This window comes from Tamandua tetradactyla, chromosome 24, assembly GCF_023851605.1.
Source record: "Tamandua tetradactyla isolate mTamTet1 chromosome 24, mTamTet1.pri, whole genome shotgun sequence".
Classification (NCBI taxonomy): domain Eukaryota; kingdom Metazoa; phylum Chordata; class Mammalia; order Pilosa; family Myrmecophagidae; genus Tamandua; species Tamandua tetradactyla.
In genome coordinates this window covers 7,089,318-7,115,407 of record NC_135350.1, presented here as the reverse complement: position 1 = coordinate 7,115,407, position 26,090 = coordinate 7,089,318, and the positions used below count along the sequence as shown (strand labels likewise).

Below are 26,090 nucleotides of genomic sequence, written 5' to 3'. Positions count from 1 at the left end.
TTAACTGGTATATTGTGGAAACTAGTAAAATTATGTCTTTAAAAATCTCATACTCGAAATGCATGTTTATTCTAATGTTAATTTTAAAGAAGTTTCTGGAAAAAGTCTTTCCCCAGGAATAATCGTCAGTGCTACAAGTAGTTTTATTTTTCATCCATTTTAGGGCATTCAAACATTAAAGCCTTCCTGAGCCATGGTGGTTTGAACAGTATTTTTGAAACTATGTATCATGGCATACCTGTAGTGGGAATCCCACTCTTTGGAGACCATTATGATGCTATGATCCGCGTACAAGCAAAAGGCATGGGGATATTGCTGGAATGGAAGACAGTAACTGAAGGAGAGCTATATGAAGCACTGGTCAAAGTTATCAATAATCCCAGGTAAGGTTTCAATTAATGTTAAAGCAGATAAAATATATATGGCATAGTATATTGTCAGTAACTCATTATTGTCAGTAACTTATCAGTAAACCAATTATTAAAGTATCCTTTAGGCTTCTGTGTATAATGCCTCATGCATGCATTCTGTAATTCAGAAACTTAAAAGTAGCAGTCATCTGGCCAGCCATGTTATGACCTTGAGTATTATCCTACTATGATTTACCGTACCTAAGTAGAAATTGTAATGGGAACGGTCACTGAGTACCTACAATTTATCAAATGTTGTGTCCTTTATCTCATTTTAATACTCATACTAACTGCATACCACTGTCTTCATTATCTACACTATAGAAATGAAGAATTTGAAACTCAGAGAACTTGTGTAATTTGTCCGCAGTTACACAGCTATTGGAGTAGAAATTTGAAGGCAAGTCTGTCTGATTCCAAAGCCTGTGTTCTTTGTACTTCCCAGTAGACCTGGTGCTGGGTTTTCCAAGTCCTGGGTATCCCTGATTTACTAAGGTGATGAGTCATCAGAAATTTTAATTTACCTTATTTTCAAAATTCTTGTTAGGTCCTGAGTTTACCCAGTTAAAAAATGGAGAGGAGGCTGGTATAGTTTTAAAACAAAATAGCTCTGGTAGTTTTAAGCTGTAAGTACCCCAGAAAAAAACATGTTCTTGAATTTAATAAAATCTGGAAAGTGCAGCCTGCTAACTTATAGTAAAATGCAAGAAAAAAGGGATAAACTGAACATTGATCTCGTGGGCACAACAAAACCAGAAATTGATGGTTTGGAAAATTGTGAACTTTTGGAAATTGAATATCCAGAGGACAGTGCTCCATGTGACGGTTTAACTGAGCATGACCAGTCAGCAATTTCATTGCAAATCTGGATTGGAAATACAGTTATCCAAGAAGGATTTGTGGAAAAAGTTCTTTGTCTGATGGTTTGGACCCTTGCTTACTACGTGCACAACTGACATATTTTTTTATGAGATCTGTATGAATGGAACTCTGCCAACCTAGACTAAAAGGGTCAGAAAGGGAAGAAATTAAAGGAACAATGACTTCAAGGTCAGAACCGTGGAAGCTGAGGTCTGAACTGAAGCGACAGCTTCTCTGGCCAACAGAATGGGTCCATCCATGTGTTTGGAAAGGGTCAGTCTGCCATGTGCTTGGAGAGGACTGGCCTTCTGCCCCATTGTTCCAGAGGAGTCCTGTCACCTCATTGTTATCAGAGGGTGGAGCCCATGTCCTGGGGATTGCAGAAAGCCTAGCCGCCATGCTGATGCTTGAAGAGGGTGAAGTCTTCACCGCAGTGTTCAGGGAGATCATGACCTCTGCACCAGTACTTGGGAGTGTTAGTGCTGCTGCTTCATCAGGCCTGGAGGATACATTGTTCCATAAATTACTCTCAGAACTTGAAATCTAATGGTGTGTGCCTTGTAGCATTTCAGAATTGTTTGGGACCAGTGACCTGTTTTCCATCTAGTTTCTCCCTATGGAAATGGAAATGTGTAACCAATGTCTGTCCTTCCTTTGTATATTAGAAGCAGACTAATTTTGATTTTGATAAGACTTATACTTAGTATTATTACTGAAATGACTTAAGGCTTTTGGGATACTGTGATGGGATGAGTATATTTTTCATATAGAAAGAACATATCTTTTGGGGGTTCATAGGGTGGTGGGGTGTGGTGAGAAAGAACATGTCTTTGAGGGGTTCAGAGGGTAGAGTATAGTAGTTTAAAGCCATGTTTAAAGCCAGAAAAAACATGTTCTTATGCTTGTAAATGTAATTCATTGTAAGTGGAAACTTTTGATGAGCTTACTTCAGTTAAGGTGTTACATAGCCCAGTCAGGATGGATCTTAGTCCTATTATTGGGGTCTTTTATAAATGGAATGAACTCACGTATGAAAGAGAAAGCCACAAGAAGCAAGAAGCTGAAGAAGAACGCTGTAGGAAAAGGAGAGACCTGTAGACACTGCTGTGTGATTTACCATGTGATAAGCTAAGGACCAAGGGTTGCCAGTAGTTGGTTCCAGACACTACAGTCTTGGTGGAAAAGCAGCACCTAAAGATGCATTGATTTAGATCTTTTTCCCTTTCTCAAAACTGTAAGCTAATAAGTTCTAACTGTTTAAGCCAACCCATTTCATGGTATTTTCTTGGAGTACTCTAGGTAGCTAAAACAGTAGCACTTTAGTCCATCTTTAGGCATATTACCTAATTTATGTTGTATTTCAAATGACAATAAGGTTTTGAAGATTGTGAAGTTTTTCTATTTATACCTGGGAAATATGGCTTAAAAGTGGATTGAGATACACTGTCATTGTCCTAAGAACAACCAATAATATAAAAAATTCTCATATAAAATGATGCAGCTTTCATATAAAAGGCTGTATTCACCCACACTGAAGGTTCATTATGCCGCATTTATGTGGGCTCAGGGGAGACCTTCCTGCTGGCTCCATAAAGAATCCAGTATCTTCGTCACAACTCTGGCACGTGGAGCAGTAAATTCTGTCCTGGCATATCTGAGTATATCCCTTCTTCTGTTTTCTATAGTTTTTCTTTTGAAGCCTAGTGCTTTTCAGACCATGTGGATTTTTTAATATTATGCATCATACAAGCTTTTTTTTTTTCTTCTTACGGTGGTGCATGGTCCGGTTAACGAACCCAGGTCTCCTGCATGCAGTGGGTGAGAATTCTACCACTGAACTACCCTTGCTCCACCCCACACAGGCTTTTTAAGGAAGGCTTGTAAAATGCAGTGTTAAATTAATTTTGAGGGGAAACAGTTGTAGAGCTACTGAGGTACATCAGTTTGGGAAAAAAGAGCAAAAAGCTTGCTTGTCCACAGTTAGCCAGCCCAGTAGTGAGCTATGAGGTATGAGCCAGGCCCAATCAAGAGGGAGAACCCTTTATAACGTTACATTAGACAGCAATTAAATCCAGACTATAGAGTTTTGCAATGTTGTCTAAGTGCTTAATTTCAGAAATTATTTTTATTTTGTTCAGTGAATAAATTTATAACATTTTTAAAAGTATGCATGTTAACTAAATATTGAGTTAAGTGCATATAGCCATTTTAAAATCTAAATATCTAACTAAAAGGCTCTTGCACATTGCAGGTAAAAAGATATCTTAGTATAAAAATAATAATGATATGGGTAGTATGTTCTTTGCTAAAATCATTATTAAACTGAAGTCATTTAATCTTCCTTTATTTCGAATATATGACCAATTTTTCACATTTAGCATGCAGTAATTATTGAAAAGGCTAATTTTCTTTGCTAATATTGTGTTCAAGATATTCCAGTTTAATACAAGTAATCCATATTGTTAATGAAATGTTACTTTTTTTACCATAACTTAAAGGAAATTATTACACATCTCACTTTTACTCTTACTAGTCTTTTTGTATTTTTTGTGTGTGTGTATGTGAGAATCTGTTACCATTCTTGTTCGGGAGAAATTCTTTAGAGGTGGAGAAAGACGGAGAATTAATTCTCACTACCATAGCACTTACCCAGTCTGCAGCTATTAGCTTTTATTTAATAGGAGACACTTAAAATGAGTTGTACAAGTCCCTTACAAGGCAATTATTTTTATTAAAGGGAGCGTTATCTAAAAGATTCCTAGAAATAGTTTGGAGGTGACTTGAATGACCATTTCACTCTAATCACATTCTTTCTTCTTTTTATTTTCCATTGTGCAACATTTATATTCTTACTGTAAAGCAGATTGTGATGAAGCACTTAACAGCACATTTGAAGATAGTTCCAGCATAAAAATTACCTTCCCTTCAAAATAAAATCTACCTGTGAAGTTCCCAGTATTCCATCCCAGTTGGTCCATGGGCTTGTTACCTATGAACAGAATAGTCAGAGAAAATTGGAATGGATAGTAAACGTTCCACCATCCTGGAGTCTGCCAGGTACGCGTAAGGATCTGACTGACAAGATTCCTTACCCCATACCTAGAAAACCTGAGGCACACGGATGAAGGACTTTTCTGTTAGTGATCCAGGAACAAGAACTTGTTGGAGTTGCATATGGGAAGTAAGTTTTTCAACAGTACAAGAAGTCAAATTCCCCAGAATACTCACCGGATGTAATCTGTTTAATCGTCTCTACATCATTACATGCCTAGTGACATTTAGGTACCTGAAGACTGGGATTGTTTTTTTCTCCTGTCCTCCTCCTAACTCCTGATTTGTTAAAATAGAAGGTTGAATTATATTTTCTAAGATAATATTTTTCATTTTAAAGATGTTCTTTTATCCTATAAGCATTTTCTCACAAAACTAGCTAATATAATTGTCATCAATTAAAAATGATCAATTCCAAAGTAAAATGGAGATGGGCTCTTACTATTTGGAGGAAGATTTACACTTTTAAAACAAATGGGCATGGGCAGGCCATGTGGCTCAGCAGGCAGAATTCTCGCCTGCCATGCCGGAGACCTGGGTTCGATTCCCGGTGCCTGCCAATGAAAAAAAAGAAAAGAAAAGGAAAAGTTTAAACACATGGGCGTGTCCCAGCAGCTCCAGTGGCAGGAAGAGCGGCAGAGGCTTGCAGCCTGGCTTGGCGAGGCCCTCGCTGCCCCGCGGCTCGCAGCTCCCACGCTCCTGCTCCACCGCCAAGATGCCAAAGAGGACGGTCAGCCAGGCTGAAGGCGCGTGGAGAGGAGCCCAGGAGGAATCAGCAAGACTGTCAGCTAAACCTGCTCCTGCGAAAGCAGAAACGTTGCCAAAAAAAGGAGGCCAAAAAAAGTGGCGGGAAAGGATAAGCCTTCAGACAAAAAAGTGCAGCCCAGAGAGAAAAGGGAACCAAACAAGCTGAAGGGGCTAACCGAGAAAGTGAAGATTTACCTGCAAAACGTGGAGAAACTAAAAATGAGGAGAGTCCAGCCTCTGATGAAGCAGCAAAGAATCCAAGTCTGATTAATACCATATGCCATGTCTTATCAGTGTACAATACAGAGGAATATTTTTATCAACTGTTTTGTAAATGCAAATTTTTAGTAGCTCTAGAGGAAACATTTTTAAGGAAGAGACTGAAATCCCTTCTCATCCCATTTTTTTTAAGAAGGGGAGTAATTTGCTGGTTGCTTATTTTTTCATACAACCAGAGAATAGTGGGAAATTGACTTACGAGAGACTTTGTCTTGGATGTCAATTTATCATTTCAATGGGGGGGATGTGTGGCCATTTTTATACCCTGTAGTACAACACAGGCTAAATGGTGATTTAGTAGCAGTCATGCATTCAGTGCATGTTGAACATTTTAAATTACTTTTGTTCCTGTGTTTTTTAGTAGAATTGTTTCTTTACACTACTCCCTAATCTTGGCTCTCCCTGTCAGAACTGTGTGCACGCTGTAACATCCTTGGTTGTGGTATTCCAGTTTTCTTAATAACTGTTTTATGCTGGATAAGATTGGAAATGTGTGTGATGTGTACGATATTAAATTGTGAATTAATGGGACTTATGATGTAACAGCTCATCTGCATTTGAAGTTAGAGGTACTTGATAATCTTTGTGGGGAGAATTTGCCTCCAAATTTTAAGCTGAAAACTCACTGGAATAGCTTTAGAAAAGAATTGCCACCACATGTTTTTTTAGATTTTTGTACATGCATCAAGAATTATGTACAAATTGTTCATAATGTCTGTGTTCTCATCTTCAGAACAGTAAACTCTCAATATGGAAAAAAACAAAAGAATTTATAATATAATAATACTTTAGGTGTGAGGCTATGAAAATAGAGAACACTTGCCTTTAAAAAATTGAGCCCTTTGAGGATTGTGAGAAGGTGGTAGAATAGGAAGCTCCAGAAACAGTCACTCCACCAGAGCAACTGTTAAACAGCCGGGAATTCTCTGACTCAGCAGTTTGAAATTCCAGAGACTAATAGAACACCTTGCAGTATCCACAGAAGAGCAAGAGAAAGAGGCTGGTAAATTGTGGTAAATATTAAATATTGGTGAATTTCATCCTCCGTGCGGTGGCCGCTGACACCCATCCCCCTGCCTCGTAGCAGGCAGCAGTGAGTTCCTCAACACTACCTCCTGGTGGAGATTGCTGGTGCCATGGTGGGATATAAAGTTCTCTCAGTTCTGGGACTGTGCAGTCTTGATTGCTGATCACTGCTGATCAGCTACTTCAGTTCTCTGAAGACCCGACTCAAAGGATGGTCATTCTTCCAACCCACAGCAGCAGAAGAGTCTTAAAAACAGTACCCTTCTTTAAAATTACGAAAAACAGTTAAAGGGCTGCATTTACTGAGCAATCACAGAAGCCCCTGGTAAACTATATTCTAGTTTCTGATTCTAAGAGTTTGTTTATTCTAATGATTGCCTATCAGAGAAAGCATGCAGTAATTGTCTTTTTGTGTCTGGCTTATTTCACTCCATGTGATATCTTCAAGGTACATCTATGTTTCATCACAACTTCACTCATTTTAATGGCTGAATAATATTTCATTGTGTATATATACCACATTCTGTTTATCCACTCACAGTTTGGTGAACATTTGGGTTGCTTCCAAATTTGGCAATGATGAATAATGCCGCTATGAACATTGGTGTGCAAATATCTGTTTGAGTCCCTGCTTTCAGGGTAATTCTATTTTTAACTTTGGGAGGAGCATCCAAACTATCTTCTAGAGTGGCTGCACCATTTTCCATTCCCACCAACATGAATGAATGTTCCTATTTCTCCACATTCACTTCAATACTTTTCTGTGTTTTTTTGCATGGGCAGGCACCCGGAATTGAACCTGGGTCTCCGGCATGGCAGGTGAGAACTCTGCCTGCTGAGCCACTGTGGCCTGCCCTTTTCTGTGTTTTTAATAGTACCTACTCCAGTGAGTGTGAAATGGTATTTCATTGTGGTTTTGATTTGCATTTCTCCAATGGCTAATGATGCTGAGCAACTTCTCGTGTGCTATTTGGCCACTTACCTTCTTAGGTGAAATGTCTATTCAAGTCTTTTGCCCATTTTTAAATTTCATTGTTTCACTTTCTTGTTGTTGAATTGTATGGTGTGTTTATGTATTCTGCATATCAAACCCTTTTTAGATATGTGGGGAGTAAGGTGTTAATGCTAACTTGTACAGAGTTCTGTTTGAGCTGATAGAAAATTTTTCATAACGAATAGGAGTGATGAAAAGCACAACATTGTGAATGAATTTAACAGCAGTATATAAATATAAAATACATATTTATATATAAAATATAAAAACAAATTATATTTTAGTGAGGTTAAAAGGGGACATTTTAGATTGTGTATAAGTTACTAGGAGGAAACAAATTTTAATATCCATGGGAATATACAGTACAAACAATGAACCCTAAAGTAAACCCTGGGCCATAGTAATCATACAGTTTTAGAAGTGTTCTTTCATCAATTGCTGTAAATGTACCATACTAACGCAAGATGTTAGCAATAGAATTGCGTATGGGAACCCTGTATTTTATGCAGGATTTTTCTGTAAACCTACAGCTTCTCTTATTAAAAATTTGAGGCCTTTTTATTCCATCATCCTACATAATGCTATAGAAAGAAGACTGAATAATAGCCATGGCTTGCTCGTTCCTTCAGTCTGAGACCCCCTCCTGTTAACTGCTTCTTGAATTTGTTCTTATATTTGCTAAAGCTTAACGTACAGAATTAGAGCCAAATCATATTAAAAAAATCAGTCATCATATCTGTTTCTCAAGTTTGAGTAGATTTTTCATTAGCCACTGATGATCCTACATTTCCAGCCACCTTCTCAATCTCCTTTCATTATGTTCCAAATTGTAATGATTTCCCCCAGCCTTCTCTGAGTTCTGTGTTTCCTTGTCCTTTTAATGGCTCTATGGGAGTAAGGCTCTGTGGTTGTAAGCCATCGATGTTGGAAATACTGCTGGTACCTCTGACTTCCCCCTGTCTCTTGGCCTTTAGTCCAGTCTCTTACTCAGTGCTGCCAGCTCTTCCACTACAGCACCTCTGGCATTTCCCTCCTCTATGTCTACCCCACTCCCTGTATGTCTGATCCTCCTACCACTTTTTTTGGCAGTTTGTCTCTTTGGCCGTTATCAGTTGAATGGACTTCCTACCATCAACTCTTCCTTTCTTCTCTGATCCTCTTCCCAGATACCTGTTTTAAGAACCACTTTCTCTGATCTAATGGCTCCTTGGTTCAAGAACCAAGGTCCTTGGTTCTCTTTTGTCATTCAGAGTACCCATGAGTGGAGTTAATCTTTTCCTTCCATGTAAAGTCTAACCGAACACCACCCCTCATACTGCACTTGTTCTTGGCATACTCTTACTCTCCCACTTAAATGCTTTACTTCACGCACTTTCCTTGATCTAATAAGTCTTCATAATTTCAAACTTTTCTATCTCTATAAGGCACAGCGCCAAGGCCACATCCTCCAAAATGTGTTATTTAATACACTCCAGGTGGACATCACTTCTCTTTCCTCTGAATGTTTCTGTCCCTCTTTGGTAGTGATTTCTACATTTATCCTGGTATTTATATTCAACTGATGTATACTTCATCCTGAAGTTCCAGCTAGTAGACCACTCTTGATTACACCCTGTGGTAGTTAGATTCAGTTGTCAACTTGGCCAGGTGAAGGCACCTAGTTTTGTTGCTGCGGACATGAGCCAATGGTACCTGAACCTCATCTGTTGCTCATTACATCTATAGTCGGTTAGGAGGCATGCCTACTGCAATGAATGACGTTGGATTTAATTGGCTGGTGCTTAAATGAGAGAGCACAATGTAGCACAGCCCAAGCAGCTCAGCCCAGGCTTTTGAAAGTGCAGAAAGAAATCACCCTGGGGAAAGTTGTTGGAACCCAGAGGCCTGGAGAGAAGGCCAGCAGAGATTACCCTGTGCCTTCCCATGTAAGAAAGAACCTCAGTGGAAAGTTAGTTGCCTTTCCTCTGAAGAACTAACAAAATAAGTCCCCTTTTATTAAAAGTCAATCCGTCTCTGGTGTGTTGCATTCCGGCAGCCTCCAAACTAGAACAGACCCATTTAATTCTATTGCTACAAGTTGACTTACAAGTTTAACAAGGGTCAGTTATATTTGTCCCCAAGGATTTATTATTAAATTTAATTATTTATTTATTAAAATAATCCTGCCATTATAATAATATAATTGAATTAATGATTACATAAACTGATAAACTTAGGAGTTATTTAAGAGCTATAGCTACAACAATTAACTTGTTTGGAGACATATGGTAAGGGTGAGTCATCGAGAAAAAAATAATGTTACTAAAACCAGGCTTCAGGAAGACAACTGTGAAAGTCTGGGAGGGCATCAAGCAGATCATAATAATTTAGGAAGATTCTGCATTCAGATTGTTTCAGAAGTAACTGTAATTTCTCACTCCACTTTAAAGAAGCTTAAATTGGGAATCATAGAAGATTCGTAGATGTGGTTTATGCAAGAAAGAGGACCCATGTGGAATCCATGCCTACTTCAAACAGGGATCCATGTCAGAAGCATTGCCAAGTGTCAGAGATGGACACACAAATGTGCAGTTATATATTTTAAATTAAAGTAAGATGATTTCACTGTGTAGTATCCCTTTTGTGATTCTCCACTATAATTGATTTTTTATTAACCACTTAAGAGAGGGGTTCTTCTTTATATATACACACATATATTTACTTACATGTATATGTATATACAAGTGCATATGTATACCCCCAAAATACATTTATTGCGTATGATGTTATATGCAGCTTCCTAGTGCTGTTTCTCAACACTTTTCATCTGTTTTATATCTCATGTCATTTAATGTTATTTTAAATGAAAACAATTCAATACCCTTAGTTATGAAAACAATTAAAGCAATGGGACTAAGTTCTTTTATTTTTTCTCCAGCCCCCTTTTTTAGAGTCTGCTATATTAACGTCCCTCCCTCATTGGGATCCATTGATTCAGATATGTAAAAGGGCATGGAGAGAAGGACTATGTGTGTTTAGGAAGTGTGGGTAGTACGGAAAGAGCATGGAGTTGAGAGTTAGAAAAACCTGAATTTCCATTTCAACGTTGTAACCATCATCAATTAGGCCTTCTGATTTTCATTCCATACCTGTCTACGAAAATGTTAATGAGTTTACATAGGAAAATACATTTAAAGCACTCAGTACAGTGCCTGGCACATACGAGGTATTTAATCAAGGGTAGTTATTATGATTTCTCCCATTGTTTGTATTGAGAGAGCCATGTTAACGCACCTCGCTGCATTTATGGTCACTCTGCTCTTTTATCCCGTTCCATAGCTACCGTCAGAGGGCCCAGAAGCTGTCAGAGATTCACAAGGATCAGCCTGCCCACCCTGTCAATCGGACTGTCTATTGGATAGATTACATTCTTCGTCATAATGGAGCCCACCATTTACGTGCCGTTGTTCATCAGCTCTCTCTCTGTCAGTATTTTTTATTGGATATTGCCTTTGTGCTTTTACTTGGCGCGACCTTGTTTTACTTCCTGCTGTCCTGGGTGACAAAATTTATCTACAGAAAAATCAGAAGTCTGTGGTCTAGAAATAAGCATAGCACAGTTAATGGGCATTACCACAATGGAACCGTCAATGGCAAGTACAAAAGAAATGGCCACATTAAACATGAAAAGAAGGTGAAATGAGCCAGCAGACCAAGTGATATTAACAAATCTGTTGTCATTGAATTTCTGTTGCTATAATTGAGTCTAACAACCACTAAAAGTAAAAGCATCGGTAAACAATTCTAACACTCCCTTATTAGATCTCACTAATGAAATTCTGTGATATTAAGACCGCTGTAAAAAGCACAAACCTAAAGTGCAAAAATGTATTTTATCCAAATACTGATGCAGAGCGTTTGGGCACTGAACCTTTTAGAGGCCTTACTTACTTAAATCAACTAAGTGACCGTGTCAGACCTTACTTTTAAATTTTCAGGTGTGTGTCTCAGATAAGGAATGGTTTCTTTTTTCTTAAAACAATGGTGTGTATATGTGTGTGTGTCCTAATTAAAAGTATTTTAGCAGGCTACTTGTTGTATTTGCTGAAGGTACCACATATTCAAGAATGAAGTAGGAACAGTCAGGATCCAAAATGTTTCTCTTCTAGCATTTAATATGTGAACTCAGCACGTTATCCTGAAAGAACAGTTTTATCTGAATGCCGAGAAAGGAAATGAAAAGATAAATGGCACGGTTTTTGTATTTTTTTATTTTAGTTTTTTGTTTTTGTTTTCCTTTGTTTTGTTTTTGTTTCCCTTTTCTTACAGACTATGGACACTTCTGGAGGAGGGAGGAACATGTAATTAAGTAAATGTATAAATTGGTTGTCACATTTTATTTTTGATTTCCCTCTAACAGTTTTCCTCTGGAAAAATTTTATAGCTTTTTTTTTTCATTTTAATGAGTAACGTTATGTTAAGTGCATAATTAAGACAGCAGCAGAGTGCTGGCTTTTGTTCAAAGTACTGAAGATTATTGCATTATTAGGCAGGGACGTTGAGTGTTTATGGCTTTTCTTTTTTTTTTTTTTCCACACTGCTTGTGAGAATATCAAAAATTCAACTTGGGGAAGTTGAATTTTTCCCCATTCTCACCATTCCTCAAAAGGGCCTTTGCAAATAATTTTCCCCTCACTGATCAAATCACTCTCATTGGGGCATCACTCTGGACAAACCAACAAAAACTTAACATCTATCTTTCTTTCTGATCTCATTTATGTCCCCAGCCCTCCTCCCTTATCATTCTCACATGCAGCTTCATTCATGGCTTTTCTATAATGTGATATTCTAATCAGGTGTTATTCTTCCAAAGTTATAGTTGAAAAAAAAAAACATTTTCTTCATCCCTTTCACTGTCTGGGCCACTCGATCTGTATTATGTAGTTGCCAACATTTAATTCTTTTAAATGGAACATTTGCAGTTCTCCAAATTGGGACTTGCTTTGTCTGGAGAGGTTTGAGATCTTATTAAGAATTCAAACTTTATATGCTATATGGAAGTGACAGAGAAAATGTACTACTTGTTCATGAAAATGAGTCCCTGTTTCTCTCCTTACTTCTTCAACACCCACCTCAGCAGCCTTTTCCTGTTACTGTGGCTGGCATGGAACAGTGACAGCATTCATTTGAGAGTAAGGATGCAAGTTACAGACATCATAAAATCAGGACCTCCCTGCTGAACCATTTTCTGGTTGGCAACTATGGGTTTACTTAGCATTTGCACTACACATGTTGAGTATATGCTTTATTTATTTGTAGTTTAAAATCCCATGTCTGACAGATGAGAATTGAAAAATATACCATTTACCTATTATCATTCACTAACATGGGAAGAGTTGTAAAATTCTAGAATGCTGTAAATCCTTTTTCATACACAATGACATACAACTGCATCACACTCCCACCAGGAGCCACTCTCCTCTACTTAGAAATAATGTCACAAGTAGTTTTCTAATATATAGTGCAGGCAAATGTACTGCTCTCTGAATACTTGAAGCAATGGTGTTATACATATAAGCCTATTAGTTATACCTTTTCACAATCTTATCGCAATGTTGCAGTTAAAAGGGAAAAAGAAAATGGCAATGAATGGTGGGATGGTAACAGGATTTAAGAGTGTATGAATGAGTTGATTTTACTTTTTTGGAATTGGATGAAGTTGACAGTAAAAACTGGATGATTAAGCATAAGTTAATATCCACTGTGATATAAAACTCAATAAATATGATTTAAAATAGAGACATGTTGTTGGAAGAAAATTTTTATTCTGATTTTATTTCACAATATTGTATATATCCACTGTAAACATGTTTCTAAACATGTCTCCCAACTTGTATATGTGTTTATGAGAGTGAAAATGGTATATTATATGTGAGAACGTTTATCATTATTATTATTAAGAAAAGGGACTGACCTTATAAGTACATCAACTTAGATATTCAAACTCTGTCCCAGAAATAAAGAGTTTTAAGTGTAGGTATTTACTGCTCATCGCTGTTTTTCTGCCAGTAAGCTTATTGATAACCAGTTTGGGTAAATAGAGTAATTAAGGATTTTCACTCATAAGTTAGATTCTCCAATAAAGTTTTCAAGAAGATATTTATTCATTTTTTTTTAGAAAGAGCTTCTGTAAATATTTCTACAGATGGGCATCATCAGGTCAAAAGAAAATACAAATTAAGATTATCTACCCACCTGTCATCTAGAGTGATAATTTCTAAATATGCCTCCATATGAGCATAGAGACAGAATTTAATGTCCAAGGATTGGAAGAGGGGATTTGTCTGGGGTAAAGCAATGGTTTATGATCTTTCAGAAGCTGAAGGAAGCTAAAGATGAACTCTGGAGAATATAGAAACTGTGGGCAGTTTGGGAGCACTCTTAGTCCTCTAGGTCCTACACTGATCACCTTCTGAGAAGGTCTCCTACGCTGTTCATCAAATTAGACTTGAGGGTCCTCAGAGAATCTCCTCTAAGCTTTATTCAACAACATACTGACCAGCCCATCTCATTTTCTTATATGCAACTTTCTCATGCCAACCCCAACATACTGAAATCTCAGGGACTCTTCAAATGATATATCTGCCCCTGCCCCCTCATCGCTGCTGGCAACAACTGGTGGCAGGGCACTGCAGAGGCAAGGTATGCATCCTGTTTTGTTTTTCCTGTGTCGGCCAAGACTATAGGAATATTTGCCCTAAGGTGACCTGATAGATTCTGGTAACCTGCCCCAATGCCCCTGCATCTAGCTCTGCATTGTAAGTAAGCATATTAAACAATGTGATTTGCAGTTATGGGACATAAAGTATGCACTGAATTTTAACATGAAAGATGATCAATTTGTTGCTGTGATAATACTTCCTGGACCACTGCTATTTATAAATAGTAAATGCCTTCTCTATTTAATAGCAAATGTCTTCTCTAAACACAACTGCACTGGATGGAGCACAGCATGGAGCACAGCATGGCTATCCACTAGAATTTAGGAATTGCCATGGAAGGCATTCATTGACATTCAGAGAATACCCACAGTGTACCAGACAATATGCTAGTTAACTCGGAGAATTTACAGATGATTAGAGCACTCTCTCTCTCTCCCTCAAGGGGCTTGTGATCTAGTGGGAAACGAAGATGCATAATTATACTGCAAAACTATGGCAGATACATGTGCAGACACCTCCTGCAGGAGTCCCAGGAGGTGGGAGTACCATGTCTGAGAAGCCTAGGCATGTACCAAAGACAGCTCCACACTCATTACTCTCCTTGCTTTGTTACCTTTTATACAACTCCAGCATCATTCATGGCTTCATCAGGAGCATCCTCATGAACTTAATTGCTTTAATTTTTTGAGCTCAAACTCTGGTGGTGTGACAGTCTTTACTTGAAGGCTGGCTCCGACACTTCCTAGAACTTAACTTTTAAATCCCTTATTTGTAAAATGATAATTATCTCATGGGTAATCATGAGAAACATACATATTTAAATGGATATTTAATATAATGCAGATACGCATTTAAATATATATAACCCATTTAAAACATTTAGCATAGAAACACAGTGAGCACTCAAGGGTGATGTTTTTATGGTCCTGGATATACTGAATAGCTAACCTTTTTGGCATTATTGTGCTTTGGGTTCTTTTTTTTTTTTTTCAATTTGTCACCCATTACATTCTGAGTTTCTTATACTTTTTTTTTTTTTTTACTTTTTTACTGTATAGTATAGCATATATACAAAGCAAAGAAATAAAAAAGCAATAGTTTTCAAAGTACTATTCAACAAGTGATTACAGGACAGATCCCAGACTTTGTCATGAGCTACCATACGATCCTCTCAGATTTTTCCTTATAGCTGCTCTAGAATATAGGAGGCAAGAAGGCTTAAATATTTTTTTATTACCACAATTGACTTTTTTCTTTTTATGTAAAAAATAACATACACACACAAAAAAACAATAAATTTCAAAGCACAGCACCACAGTTAGTTGTAAGAACATATTTCAGAGTTTAGCATGGGTTACAATTCCACAATTTTAGGTTTTTTACTTCTATCTGTTCTAAGGTACTGGAGACTAAAACATCGATTTAATGATTCAGCATTCATATTCATTTGTTAAATCCTATCTTTTCTGTATAACTCCACCATTACCTTTAATCTTTCAAATTATTCACTATTTACTTCTGAGTAATTTACATGTGATTTAAGAGAGAATTATTTCATATTGTAGTTAGCAAGGTTACTGATAATATGCCTTATAATGTAATAAAAACTCCGTTTTTTTCCAACAGAGTAATATACAATCAAAATTCAGTCTGCAAAATCAGAACTACAATGTAAAATGATACCATGTTATTTATTAGAATAGTTAGAATAGTGAAAATCTACTTAAAAAAATCCAACAGCAGCAGTAAATATCTCCGGAATTACAAAACATTTCAATTTATTAATCAATAAAACCTGAAGTTCTCATTGAATTTTATAAAACCAAAATATTTTATCTTGTGTTAGTTTACATCTATCATTAGTTTTAACTATTTCAGTAATTCTTATTCTGTGAAATAAGTGATCTTTTCCTATTACTTTGGCAGAATTAGCTTGAATTCCCATGAATAATTTTAGTATTTGCACTTTTAAAAACTAGTTTCTCCTCTGCCATAAGTACAATTTTTAGTCCTAATATTAGGATCAAATTTCCACTTGGATCAGAAATAAGTATAAGGCAAAGTAACTAAGCAGGGGTTATTATTGAGATACTTCATGCAAATAGGTAATTTTCTTATTGAAGAATCTATTACTCTTTTACTTGGTGCATTACTATATTAAAATGCCAAACACCTAATATGTTATAAAGATTAATTTTATGTATTTGCAAATCCTGCTTTAGTTATTCCTTTAGAAACTGAAACTACTGAGTACTCCTTACTTTTAGCAAAAAATAAGAAATTTTGGGTATAAACACATTTAAGAAAATGGCATGAAACGTTACATTTTGAGTTAGCAACAATGTGTGATGTGATGTCTCTCGGTGACTTCTAAGCATTTTGCTCACAACTCAACAGAACCTGCAGTTACGAACCATGCATCTAGAAAAGACCAAGTCTATACAGCAAAAATCATCACTTCTGCACAATCCTGATTCTGCCTTCTGGATATAATGAGAGGTTCAATTTATGAGTAAGAAGGCAGTGCTGAAAATGCCACTGTGAACAGTTAGTCTCTGTGGAGAGAAAAGGCAAATTCTAATGACACATGTAAAAGACAAAAAAATATGTATATATACTTTTAATTTTCTCTCAGTTCATATTTAAATCTCACACTAAACATTTGTTTAGAAAATTGGCTTTAAAAAATTAACTCAAACCAAAAATGCTTGCTCCATGTTTTTTTAAGAATAACAGCGTTATTTAGTTATTGAAGTCTATTTCAAGAAGCACAAAGTTAATTTTTTTTTTTTTTTGAGACTGAAGAGCATTAAAAAAATCCTGGCAAGTTTTAGCAACTAGGTTAGATGAGCTTCCTTAACATTTCTTGCTAAATTATTAGAAGAATAGGATTAAATTGTTATAAAGTAAAATCAACCAGTACTTTGAATATATTCTTCTTTCTTGTACTTCCATATTCTTCTTTATTCTAGAATTTTAAAAAATTGAGATTTAGAAATTTATAATGATATTTAGATCCCCATAATAACATTTTCACTTATAGTGAATTCAACTGATACATGACAATTTCTATTTGGCCTCTCAAGAGGATCAAGGCAAGGAAAAATGGTATCTCTGAGTAAATTTCACTTATTCAAGACTGGTTTCATCAGTCTTACCATTTGTGAACGCACAATTAACACTAAGTTTGGATATGTCAGAGACCACCAGTTTCAGATTTTGTGCTACTGACATTGCATGCAGACACTCCCAGAGCACCCTCCCCATTACCTGGTCTCTCTCATCTCCCTGCTTTCAAGTTTTTGCCACCTTCTCTTGATTTTATTCACCCTTGTTAAGTGTTTTCTAAATTGCCTTACCATTTGCAGGTTTATGATACATAACTTGTGACCATGTGTCTAATGATGCTCTTTTAAAACAAAATATGGGAACACAATTAGAAGTACAAACATTCCAAATTATAGTCAACCAAAGTGAGAAAATGCCCAGCTGTTTTAAAAACTTTTTTTGTCTGCGCTGGTTTAAATGCCACCTGGGATGTAGTGTCCATAAGAAACAGTATGCAGATGGTATTTCCTTAGGGATATTGGGAGTACCCTCAGGATACTGTGTGATCCCCTAGATGCGGGACTGCAGGGGATGCATTTAGCGTTTGCTCAGGGATCACTCCACTGTCAAACCACTTGTATACCCCTTCTAGCTCCAACTTGCACACAATTCTCGCTACAACTGACTTACACAAATAGAGTCCTTTCCTTTCCCTGGGGGGAGCCTGCCTTGCGCATTTTGTATTAGTGCACCCTAACAGGATCCACTGTCCCAAGAAATGCTTTCTATCTCTGAATCTGTAACTCTCATTTATTTAGCATCACTCATATCCCTAATGTCAGTGGAAGATGCTGGAAACCACAGCTAGCTGTCCAGTAGAGCCAGAGAAGGGCCCAAGTCAGATACACGTTTGGTATTTAAAAATCTTATCTGAACCTAGGATTGTAACAGGTTTATCTTCCATGTAGCAATAAACAGAAAAACGTAAGTGACAAGGGCAAGGACAACCTGAGAAGGAGGTGGTAGTAATGGGTTTCAGAGAAAACACTACCTCAAAATGCTTCTTTTGATTTCCAGATTGTACTCTTATTCTATTTGGCATATTTCAGTGATGTTCCAGAGAGTCTCATCCAAATTGAAGGGGTGGTCCCTCCAACTGTGTGATCTTTGTTTTGGAGGGGGAATCCATCTCTGCTTGCACCAGAGAATGTGGGAAGGGGCCCATCAGGCCTTGAATACAGGTTCCAAAAAAGTCACCGAGATTTGGCAAATGCAAGGCCATGGCACTGTCCACGCATCTATGGCAACATGGACCTGATGATGTCATAATGTGGTAGTGATGCAGCTTTCAGTATACACAGATGCGATTCCTGCGAGTCTACTTCTACTCCTGGAGGACAGGTAGGATCAGCCTCCTGTGTGTCTGCACAACCCAGGCAGGAAAACGCAAGCATCCCTCTTTCCTCAGAACAGTGTACACTACCGGTCACATTACGGGAATGGAAGCAATTGGATACTTTACCAGTCTCCAGTTTTAAAGGTAAATAGATTAAATTTAGTGCTTGATCACATTTTGTCTTATGATTAAAAGTGTTCTATTAATGAACTGGCTTTCAGATTCCAGGTCTAAGTTAGTGCATTTTCAAAAGAGGGAAGACCTAAAACCAGTTTCCTTTTTCCACATTCAAATTTGTTCAATTTACCAAGTAAACACCCGCTCTTCCCAGCCTCCATAGTTCCTCTTGCTATTCCTCACATCTCTGGTTAAGAAACTACTCCTACATGTTTATGGTAAATGTTTTCAAATTTCTCATGTTATGGCTTCTGTGAAAACTAAACAGAAAAGGTAGCGGATGGGTGAAGGAGTACCAATTTTAAAAGTTATTTTTTATTCTCTAAAATGTCAAGCCATTTATATTGCTTTAACTTTTCATTTCCATTGCATGAATAGTAGCCTTCCAGTTTTCTTTTTATGTCATCCATTTCTGCTACTCAACCTTAAAGTTCCACAGTCTTAGGACTATCATCCCAAAGCTTTTAGAAAGTCCAGAGGAAGACTAATTGAAACTATGGTTTTCAATAGCCTCCGAAGAAAAAGGTCATCTATTCATGCAATGAAACTGAATGATTATCCACTGTATTTCTTCACCTTTCACTGGCTATGGTGTTGGATGCCACGTTTATTTGTTACTTTCGAGGTTATTTTATAATCCTTGCTTTTGGATTCCAACTGTAGACTCAGAATTGAACACTTGGGGGTTTGTCGGGTTTTGGCTGTAACATTGGCCATTGTTCAAGGTCCCCTTATTCTAGTAACATATTTACACAACCTAAAATTACCTTTCTTTCAATATCCAGTTTGTCTTATCTCCTTCCTTAAGTCTACTCTGAATTATCTGATCATTTAATTTACCTTCCTGCTGTCTAGATGCTCAGGGTGTTTTTATGTTGAAGCAAAACTTGGTGTTTTTATTGTTTTCTGTTTACCTCATTTATCAATATAAACATTTTAATGGAATAGCCTCCTTCCTTTATACTGCATTTTTTATATATACCCTTTGAATTTTCTTTCTCTCCTAAGACCATGACTAAAAACATTCATCTGGCTAAATTTTATTCGTCTTTTTATCCCTGGTCCTTGACTTAACCTTGCCTGCACTTACTTCCAAACCGCCTATATATTTCTAACATTTCTTCCTTGTATATCAAAAGATGCCTAATCTTTTTGCTGTCAATTCTGAACACACTGACATCTCTTATGCTCCTTTTTTGGATGCCATCTATAAAGTTTCAGTTTACAGATAATCAAATCTGTTATCCTTTCATTTATGGCACCATTAATAATATCCCTTTGTTGGCATTCTTATCCTCTCGCTCTCACTGCTGTAAGTACTGCCTTTATTAAAACACAGACAAACATTGTTTTCTGCAATTGTAAAGTACCAGGCACTGTATATGACATTTGGAATGCAAGGATGAAGCAGCTATATTCTCCAGCTTCTCAGAGACAAAACCAATAAGTAAACAGCTTCAATAAGCAATTATGCATTATATATAATGTAATTTACGTATAGACAGTGTCCACTACAGCATAAAGAAGAGTGAGAGACGTCGCCACCTGGGTTGTTTTAGCTGAATCATAAAAGATAAATAGAAGTTTCCAGGTAGAGAAGTGGATAGAGCTAATTTCAGAAAGGCATGCCCCTTTGGTCAAAGGTTATGGAAAAGTTTGGCACATTAGGAAACTGCACGTAATTCAGTTTGACAGGAGTATAAACAGTGAGAAAGAAATGACCCTCATTCTAAGAAAAAAACGATTTTCTAGCTGACATCAAGACTTCCCTTTGGATCTTCAGTTTATCACTGTCAAACACATTTTGCGCTGCATCAGCTACTCAGGAACATTCCCCAGGACACTCAGTTTTGTACCTGTGTGTCACTACCTGGGCATATGGTACAACACTTGAAACTGATGATTTCAAACTTCTTAGATTACAGATCGTTTGACATAACAGAAAGACTGTTTTACCAAGCTAGATCGTAGATGAAGAAAAAATAGCACTGTGTCCTTAAGTTTACTTTTGCTTACTTTGGGAACTCTGCAAAAGAGTTATAATATGTTCACACTCTTCTTAGCTACTTGAAGAAAATGTATGAGAATTTTTTCATCTTAAATTATAAAAGAATATAGCGTGACAATGGATTTACCCAAAGCAACAATTTATGAACTATTTTTTTTACTTATAATACAGAAAAATAAAGGTCTACTAATACTGATTGACAGAGAATAACACTGACAGAGTAGAACTTATGGTTATATAAGTAGCCACTCCCTAAACTAGAATACATAGATTACTGCATTATGTTGTCTATACCAGAAAAAGAGATATTACTATAGTAAAAATAATAAATAGGAAATATAATAACTGAATATTATGTTTTAATTTTAGAGATTTTTAAATTTAGCCATACACATTATCCAGTCAGCAATTGTTTCTTCCTACCATTTTGATTTTGCTTAAGCAGTTGTTACTGTTTTTGTTAATCTTTCACAAAAGTACACATTCAAAACACCCAACCCAGTCCCAGAATCAGATCAACCGTGGCTTCTAAGCCTTCCTAAAAGTATGGAGGAAAGGGATAAGCAAACCTATCTTCTGCTTAGCTGGAGGAACGAAGTGTGGTAACCAAGTTGGTAAAAGAAGCAATCATTGCCAATGACTATTAACTCAATAGTTAGCTCTCTTCATGGATTCAATACCTTTTCCCTACCAAGACGTAAAGAGCACGTTTTGACTGCAAAATGATAAAATTTATAAAAGGTTCAGGTTTGTGTGTGGAGTCCCTGCAGAGTTCTTCTCCTTTTCTTTAAGTTTGATTAGATTGTTCTAGCTCCATATCCTTGGAGTTGGCAATAAGCAACATTCTTTCTCCTTGGGAATGAAGGAAAATAAAACATTTGTTCTTTGATCCTGACACATTCTTGAAGAGAAACTAAGGAACAGAGTCTGGGGAAACGACAGTTAAGTTTACTTCTACTAGAGCCTGAGAATAGCATAATCTTCTAATAGATTGGAGACTCCAATTATAGATATTTTGAATTATGTTTAGTTCTATGTTAAGCCCAGGTTTACATTTTCATGAAGACTAATACAATAAGTTTTGGGCAAACCTGGGTGTTTAACAAAGAACAATTGGCCTTAGTGTAACCTTGGTTACAGTCATCCCTTGCTGTTTCTCTCTGTAGGAATTTTGATCAGGTGTTTTTGGCCAAGAGGAAATCAAAGGCTCCAAATCAAGTCGATAGGTTTCTTAAAAAAAAAAAAGTCATAAACACACTACTATATGTAAATAATCACTAAATAAAAAAGAAAACAAAAAGTATCACTGGCTAGCTTTGCACTAGCTTTGTAGCAAAGTGAGCTAAATCATTCAAAGAGGGATGCCTTATTATGGGTTACTATTTCCCACTTAGGATGACAGTTACCTGGGCAGGATTTATTGAAGGTCACACCTTGATGTAAGCTTCTGTTTAAGGAGGTTGGACTAGTGAAATTTGAAGTCCTTCCAAATGCTGGATGAACCATCTGACACATTACCATCATATTTCCTTGGTTTCACCAAACAATCCTTCCTTTTTGGTCATCTCCATGCCAACTTTGGGGCTTTTCATCACCCAGAATCTGCACCCTTCTGAAATAGTCTACTCCAGTATCCCACTCTGACCTTAGCTTCCTATCATTCCAGCATCATGATGACTGCATTTTTTGATATTCAGTTCCCTTTTTATTTTTGGTATTCTGTACGGTGGGGTCACATTTCATTCTTTTTCCATGTGAGTATACTGTTATTGCAGTACCATTTGTTAAATTTTTTGCTTTGTTTGTTTGTTTTTGTTGGTTTCATTTTGTTTGTTTTTTTGGGGGGAAGTGCATGAGCCAGTTCCCATTTTTTGATGTTCAGTTCCCAAACTCTTCATCTTTTCTCTCAATCTATTACATTCCTTCGGATAGATATTTTTTTGATGATCAGTCTTGATCTTTGATCTTTAACAAACAATTCAATTGTCCTATACCCACAAATCTCTTACTCTACTTTTCTGCTGTAAATTAGGTTGCAAAAGGCCAGTGCTAGATTAAGTCAACCACCTTTGTCCTCTTTTTCTACCTTGATTGCTAAGTAATAATGGGAAAAAACATTTAGCCATATGGATTGATACTACTAAAAATGCAAGGTCTTCATCTTAGTTGGACTCTCGATGATATCTACTCATCATATGATTTGTTTCTTTTCCATTTCCTCTCTGATTCTCAATAACTATTTCAACCCTTCAACATTTTTTCCTAAGGACTTTTAATTTATAAATTTACCTCCATCAGTTTCAGCAGATGATCTTATTATTTTACTGAAAAAATAAAACCAAGCAAGCTACATTTCCTTCACCATCCTGCCACTTCTCCTAACTCCTTTGTAACAACACCAACCCTTTTCTTCCTTTGTATAGTTTCACTGAAAAAAATTAAAATGTAACAAAACAAATAATTAAAAAACACACATCAGATATATTAAATATAATCTTACTATCTAGATTTCACTTTGGACTTGTTCATTTTTGTGATGCCATCAAGATATTCAAGTGGAAATATCTAGGAGGATGTTGGATATACAGATCTGGAATCCAAGAAAGTCTGGCTAGAAATATGTATTTTGGATTCATCAGCAAATAAATACTAAATTAAATGGTGGCAGAAGAGTGTCTGACATAGAACACACTTAATAGTATCAATAGTTTCTTGTCCTCAATCCCCTAATCTCTTCCTCTGCCATTTTTCTCTTAATTTCCAACACGAGCATTGATGCAGTCACCCAGACCAATAAATTCTGAGATCACCCTGAACTTCTTTCTTGCTCACCACCTGCAAACAGTAACACACTCTTGCTAATTCTACTTCCCTTTGAGTTTCTACTCCTTTGACATTGACTTAGTTCAGATGGCTATCTTTTACTTGGATTTTTGCCACAGCTCCCTAATTGTTGTCCTTGTTTCCAGACTTCCTTTCCCACAATCTATTTTCATTCTACTTCTGGTATAATCTGTCAAAACATGCAAATTTGATCACCTTTCTTCTTACTACTCAAAGCCTTCTAAGTAGTTTCCCATTCCCAGTAAGATAAAACCCAGACCCAAGGCCATTTATTAGTAATGTTATCTGCAAATTCTTTTCTTGCCACTTAGCACACTTTCCCATCAGCCACATCAAATTTCTTGTACTTTCTTATATATGCATTATACACTCTCTAGTGAATTTAAGTTTAGTATTTATTTCTTTGGTTCTGTAGTTCCTATCACCTTCTGACTCTTTTCTGACCTCTCGGTCAAACCTGTATTCACACTTTGCTTGGCTAACCATGTCTTCTTCAAATCTCAGTTCCTTTATTATGTCATAGAAAAGCCTTCTCAATCCGGGTTATAGCCCCTCCCTCAATTTCTCTTTTGGTTTTCTGTGCTCACTGCTCTCTTAGATTCATCAAAATTGTCCACCTATGAGTTTCTCCACTAAAAACACTGCTAGTGACCTTTTAAATCTGTATCCCCAGCACTTAGTGCAGATCTGAGACATAAGAAGCATATGTTTGTGGAATTAATGAAAAGAACATTCTAGTTCTTTTCTGTCTTACTGTTTCCATATCCGCATAGGTTAGGATTTGGGATGAGAATTTGGGGTAGGAATAAGGCTAACTTTAAGATTAATGAGGCAAAAAAAATATTTAAATGTTGCCTCTTAACCAGTCTCTCTCAAATAAAACTCCTTGCAAGCTTTCTCCTAGCATGAAGCACATATTTAGTTTTCTCTTTACTTTCCTAAAATTTAATTTCCTCTGTAGCAGGAACCATGGTTCTCTTTGTTCATTGATGTATAGTCAGTGCAGGACACAGAATTAGAGGATTTGGCAATAACTAACTAATTAATTTCCTTTTAGGGCACGTCTACAGGAACAGTGGGAGAGGTTTTGTTTCTTTCCTAATTTCTTCCATAATTATTCTTGCTCTATTAAATATAAGCCTACGTTCAGATCTTTGTTTGCTTATTAGTAACTTCTCTGCTTTGTTGGCCTGATTTTGACACTAAAAATGTAAGTTTAGATAGACCAGTTTTCAATGTTTATTGTCACATATGAATTGATATTGTCCTTACCATGATCTTATGCAACCTTTATATAACATGTGTTAAAATATATGTGAATTTATCCTATAATTATTATCTCAAAAAACAGAAACACATAAAATATGTTCTTTTAACCCATGTAGAAGACTCAAAATAAAATAATAAAAACATACCACAGCTATGTCAAATGCAAAACGTACAGTTATTTTTTTAAGTTCTTCAGCTACCACTTCCCCCCTTGTGGGAGCTTTGCTATCTCTTCATGAAGTAACATTAACACGTTATTTATGAATGTTCAGGTAATAGAGCATTCACAATTTTTTTTTTTTATAATCAGTGAAGTTTTATTCACAATGGTTTGATCTTATGCCTCTAGAACCTGGACACTGATCATTTAGCTTATATGATTGTTGCTTTCAATTAGCAGAATGAACTATACATGGGGGCGCTATAGGATAAAATGAAGACATTGTGCTTTCCAGTTATTCTCTTCCCTCCGAGTTACTTTAGAGTTAAATATATAAAAATATGATGAATGGTTTGGCAGAAGAAATGTTATAAATAGATATAATTAAAACCTTGACATTTGATATTTAGGCGAGAGAGAACATAAGTGATAAAAATGAAGTGATATTTACACAGGTGATGTGGAGGCAAATTACTTTGGTGAATCTTTTCTAGATGATAGTCTTGGACACTCAGCTTTGCTTCAGATCAGGACACTTACCTGTAAGATTCTTTATGAATGAAGTGATTCTTTTGGGTCTCTCATCCAATATTCCAGAGTTGGTTATTTTAGGGGGATCTTGTGATGTTAGTTCTGGAATAGCTTTTTAAAAGAGAACAAAACTGTCAGTGACCCTGATCTAAGAGATGTGAGCAAATGAGTGCTCACACACTTGGTATAAAGTAACTGGACAAATAAAGATAGATCTAAATTATCACTCTAGCCCTATAATTATCTCACCCCATGATCTGGAACAGAGCGCTTATTTCCATGTTCATTTCCAATGTAAGCACAATAAAAGGCCTGCCCATTCTCAGAGGCTAACGTTTCATTTCCTTCTCACACCCTTGGCTGTGCTTGTCTGGGTATTTCATTTAGATTACTCAGTAGAACCATTCACTATTTTTTCATAAAATAAACATTTATTGAGTATTCCACTCAGTGCTAGGCTAGGCATTGTGGATACCAAGTTGAGTAAGACATTGTCTCTAATACAAGGTCTGCACTTTAACAAGAAGCTTGATGCAAGAGTTTCTTGGTTGCAGGAAGTGCTCAGGTTGAAATTTCTAGTACAATGGA

General features: G+C 36.6%; 1 protein-coding gene and 1 long non-coding RNA gene across 5 annotated transcripts in view; both read left to right on the top strand.

The window, feature by feature from the left end:
- UGT8 (UDP glycosyltransferase 8) overlaps positions 1–13,146 on the top strand; it is an 83,098-nt gene extending 69,952 nt beyond the window's left edge. For all 4 annotated transcript variants that reach the window (XM_077142454.1, XM_077142452.1, XM_077142451.1 and 1 more), the window contains 2 exons: positions 164–383; positions 10,687–13,146. In XM_077142454.1, coding sequence (XP_076998569.1) covers positions 164–383; positions 10,687–11,050 — 584 coding nt within the window. In that variant the 3' untranslated portion in view covers positions 11,051–13,146. The remainder of the gene's footprint in view (positions 1–163; positions 384–10,686) is intronic.
- Positions 13,147–18,456: 5,310 nt separating this feature from the next.
- The window catches only part of LOC143668007 (uncharacterized), a 30,527-nt gene continuing 22,893 nt past the window's right edge, over positions 18,457–26,090 (top strand). Inside the window, exon 1 of the long non-coding RNA XR_013168239.1 lies at positions 18,457–18,657. This is a non-coding gene — a long non-coding RNA (uncharacterized LOC143668007). The remainder of the gene's footprint in view (positions 18,658–26,090) is intronic.